Source organism: Hordeum vulgare, chromosome 1H (assembly GCF_904849725.1).
Source record: "Hordeum vulgare subsp. vulgare chromosome 1H, MorexV3_pseudomolecules_assembly, whole genome shotgun sequence".
In the NCBI taxonomy this organism is placed as follows: domain Eukaryota; kingdom Viridiplantae; phylum Streptophyta; class Magnoliopsida; order Poales; family Poaceae; genus Hordeum; species Hordeum vulgare.
In genome coordinates, this window is record NC_058518.1 from 509,644,274 (window position 1) to 509,649,155 (window position 4,882).

At 44.6% G+C, this 4,882-nt stretch overlaps 1 protein-coding gene across 1 annotated transcript; it reads right to left on the reverse strand.

The window, feature by feature from the left end:
* Positions 1-604: 604 nt before the first annotated feature.
* LOC123420978 lies at positions 605-1,762 on the reverse strand. The gene has a single exon (XM_045107481.1). The coding sequence runs from the start codon at positions 1,534-1,536 to the stop codon at positions 781-783; it is 756 nt and encodes a 251-aa protein (XP_044963416.1). The 5' UTR covers positions 1,537-1,762; the 3' UTR covers positions 605-780.
* Between the last annotated feature and the right edge of the window lie 3,120 nt (positions 1,763-4,882).

A 4,882-nucleotide genomic window follows, 5' to 3' on the forward strand; every position in this document is an offset into this window, starting at 1 on the left:
GGCTGCGGTGATGCTACGCCATGTGGAATAAGAGCAGGCGGTCGGGAGAGGATGGGTCGATCGTCATGGGGAATTTTGTGTCGTGAGGAGAAGACTGGATCGATATAAAAGTTCAATAATACTACATCTACGTAACCTGTTACATAATCTTACATAACCTCCCCTTTAATATTAGATAAAAGTTAATGCACAGTATACCGGATTTACCCTCCCATACAGTAATTGGTCTCACCTAAAACTTGTAACGGTCCCACCATTAGATATAATTTTCTGTAATTACAATTTCGTAACTCCTCGTAATTCATATTTTTCAACCGCTAGATTAGGATGGATGGACGGCTCCTAAAATCATCAATCATCGTAACGGTTGTCAAATATTAATATATAATACTTCTCATTACGATCAGCCTTATACTTTCTTTGTCCTAGAATAAATGTTTTAGCTTTATGCTAAGCTTGAGACACTTATTTTGATAGAAAGGAAGAACTTATCACAAAGTCGAACCTACCATGCAATATTATTTTCGGGCGACTAAATCGACCAGATCATGAAAACATTCAGTTGTGTGTACAAAAGGGGTTGATGAATAAATAATACGTACGGTTTTGATCATATAAAAATTACTCCGCTGAAGTTAGATTAAACGTTCAACATATACAAATAACAAAAACCAAAGATGGTGTCAGATTCGTCTCATGGCGAGGAGAGGATTGAACGACAGAAAAGAAACTATTAAGCACGAGCAGAGCAACGGCACATCGTCGCATCGTCCTCACGCATCAGCGACCGAACTCGGCGACGCATGAAGGAGAGCCGGCGACGACGACCACGGCGGACACATGAAGCACGACGCGGCACCGCATGGCCACGCGGACCGTGCGCCGCCCGTACAATCCGCCGAGCACGCTGACTCTGCCGTCCATGGCCGTGCGGCTGGTGAGCCGCACCTCGCCGCGGCCGAACAGCACCTCCCCCACCACGGCCGGTGCGACCCTGTCGACGAACACGTCCATGCCGCCGCGCACCCGGCTGGCGCCCCGCGCCGACGCCTCGCCGGGCGGCGCGCTCCCGAGGCCAACGCGGCCAGGCACGCCGTCCAGGAAGATCTCCGTCGTGCTGGCGCCGAACCGCATGGACGCGTAGTTTGGGTTCCGGATCACGATCCACGCGGCCAGCGTGGCGTTGATCCGCAGCGGCGGCCGGCCGTCGGGCACGTCGGCGAACCCCACGCGGAAGCGCTCCACGGTGACCGAGTCCATGGTCAGGTCGGGGTCCCGGACCTTCAGCACGGTGAGCGAGAGGACGAGGATCACCACGGCGGCCAACGCGGCGAGCGCGGCCAGGCCGCAGCACGCGCACCGCAGCAGCCGGGGCCGGTGCGCAGGAGCGGGACTCGTGGCATCGCCGGCATGCCCGTCCTCGGCGTCGGCGTGGACGACGGCCTTGGACTTGGCCTTGGCCTTGGCGCCGTCACAGTGGACGGCGGGCTCGGAGGAACCTTTTTTGCTGGGTTTCGTGGGCGTGGCGTCCGCCATGGGTTGTGGCGTGTGTGGCTGGCATGGCGCCGGGCCACCGGCGAAGCGGCAATAGCCGGACGGCCGGGCGGTTGGGCGCTGGGAGATTTATGGCGGGTAGCCGTCGCAGGCGGCCGGTGCAATTGATCTGGTGGTTGGTGGTCGCACTCGGGATGCCATTTTCATACGGCGAGCTTGAATTCGGTCAATGAAGTGCGGTGCGCACAGCTAACAGATTGCGTCGCTGCAGTCGACGGGTTGACGTGGACACGACCAGTACAGACTACAGAACGGGTTGAAATGGACAGTTTTTTGTTTTTTTTTTGAAATGGACACGTTTCTGCTGGGCAATACACGTGGCCACACATCAGCCACGTTAGGTACTGTTTTTTTTTCACCCCTCAAAATAAAAATAGAAACGTACTGTTTTTTCTTTTTGATTTTTTTCTTCTTTTCTTCAAATGTTACTTAACTTCATTTTTTTCAAAAGTTTACGGAGCATTAAAAATGTTAATGCAATGTTAAAAAATGTACAAGCAACTTTTAGAAAATGTTGAGAACATTCAAAAATATGTTTGTTTTATACAAAAAATTGTTCCCACATTTCCGTAAAATGTAAATCCATCTGTAAAGAAATATAAGAGCGTTACAAAGGGAGCATGTGACATTTCAAAAAGTGTTCATACAATGTATTCAAAATGTTTGCATAATTCAAAAGAATGTTTAGTAGGATTAAAAAAGTGTATCTGATTTAGAAGAAATGCTCAGATAGGTGAAACAAAATGTTTCGTATCATTCAAAAATAAAATCAATGTTTATTTAGAAAATTGGTTCAGGCATATCCAATAAAAAATATAAAGATATCTATGAAGTGTTTTAAATATGAGAAATGTTTAAGGCCTATAGAAAATGTTATTGATGTACACGATAAATGTACAACGTGTATGCAAAAAAACACACATCAAAAAACATATTTGGAAGAATGTTAATAAGGTATTTGAAAATGCTAAACATCTACAATGTATTTTTTTAACTGGCCTTCTGTTAGAAGAAACAATAAATATACCTGCAAAATAGTCATAATAAAAAAAACAGAAAACCAAAATGCAAATGAAATCCGACACAAAAAATGGTTAAAAAATGATAAGAACCAAAAGAGGTAAAGAAGTAATGAAAGAGAAAAGGCAGCAGACAACCGGTAAAGGAACAAAAGAAATGCTAAAAGGCTGTGAAACTAATCCAAGCCTGTTTGTATAACCTTTGTAAAATGTTTTAACGGGCCGACCAATTAACCCATGCGGCATTTTCCGAAATCACTAATTGAGGACTACTCCTTTTAAAGATCACTCTTTTGTTATACCAAAATAAATTTGAGAGTTGACAATAAAAGACATAGAACCAGGCCAAGGCAAGTATAAAATTTCTGATAGGTATATGTGGTTGACATATTGTGGATCAGAAGTAATGTAGAATTTCTGTAAAGCATACAAGGTTGTTTGAAAGAAGTTTTCAAAGGAGTACCTGGATTACGCTACTTGAACGTTGAGCATCAAAGATCTATGGAGATAGATCGAAAGCGCTTAATAGAAGTTTCAACAAGATGCATGCCTTGACAAGTTTTTGAAAGAGTTCAAAATAGACCAGCAAAGAAGGAGTTCTTGGTTGCGTTGTGAGGTGTGAATTTGAGTAAGACTCAAAACCCGACCACGGCAGAATAAAGAGAATAGACGATGGTCGTCTTCTATGCCTTAGCCATAGAATCTAAAGTATGCCATGCTGTGTACCGCACCTGAAGTGTGCCTTGACTCAAAGTATGTTGAGAGGTACAAAGAGTGATCCATGATTGAATCACTAGCAGCGGTCGAAGTTTATCCTTAGTAACTAATGGACTAAGGAATTTTTCTCGATTATGGAGGTGGTTAAAGAGTTTGTCGTAAAGGGTTACGTCAATGAAAGCTTTGACACTAATCCAGATAACTATGAGTAGTGAAAAGGATTCGTATAGTAGAGTAGATATTTGGAGCATTTCCGAATAGCACGTAGTAGCAGCATCTATAAGATGACATAAAGATTTGTAAAGAACGCACGGTTCTGAAAGTTTCAGAACCGTTGACTAAAACCTCTCTCACGAGCAAGACGTGATCAGACCCCATAACTATATGGGTGTTGGATTCGTTGGAATCACATGGTGATGTGAACTAGATTATTGACTCTAGTGCAAGTGGGAGACTGTTGGAAATATGCCCTAGAGGCAATAATAAATTAGTTATTATTATATTTCTTAGTTCATGATAATTGTTTATTATCCATGCTATAATTGTATTGATTGGAAACACAATACTTGTGTGGATACATAGACAAAACACTGTCCCTAGTAAGCCTCTAGTTGACTAGCTCGTTGATCAAAGATGGTCAAGGTTTCCTGGCCATAGGCAAGTGTTGTCACTTGATAACGGGATCACATCATTAGGAGAATCATGTGATGGACTAGACCCAAACTAATAGACGTAGCATGTTGATCGTGTCATTTTGTTGCTACTGTTTTCTGCGTGTCAAGTATTTATTCCTATGACCATGAGATCATATAACTCACTGACACCGGAGGAATGCTTTGTGTGTATCAAACGTCGCAACGTAACTGGGTGACTACAAAGATGCTCAACAGGTATTTCCGAAGGTATTAGTTGAGTTAGTATGTATCAAGACTGGGATTTGTCACTCCGTGTGACGGAGAGGTATCTCGGGGCCCACTCGGTAATACAACATCACACACAAGCCTTGCAAGCAATGTAACTTAGTGTAAGTTGCGGGATCTTGTGTTACGGAACGAGTAAAGAGACTTGCCGGTAAACGAGATTGAAATAGGTATGCGGATACTGACGATCGAATCTCGGGCAAGTAACATACCGAAGGACAAAGGGAATGACATACGGGATTATACGAATCCTTGGCACTGAGGTTCAAACGATAAGATCTTCGTAGAATATGTAGGATCCAATATGGGCATCCAGGTACCGCTATTGGATATTGACCGAGGAGTCTCTCGGGTCATGTCTACATAGTTCTCGAACCCGCAGGGTCTGCACACTTAAGGTTCGACGTTGTTTTATGCGTATTTGAGTTATATGGTTGGTTACCGAATGTTATTCGGAGTCCCGGATGAGATCACGGACGTCACGAGGGTTTCCGGAATGGTCCGGAGACGAAGATTGATATATAGGATGACCTCATTTGATTACTGGAAGTTTTTCGGAGTTACCGGGAATGTACCGGGAATGACGAATGGGTTCCGGGAGTTCACCGGGGGGGGGGGGGGCAACCCACCCCGGGGAAGCCCATAGGCTTTGGGGAGACACACCAGCCCTTA

Bases quoted from the DNA above. Each gene is read 5' to 3' on its own strand.
- LOC123420978 (XM_045107481.1), bottom strand. From the start codon at position 1,536: ATGGCGGACGCCACGCCCACGAAACCCAGCAAAAAAGGTTCCTCCGAG.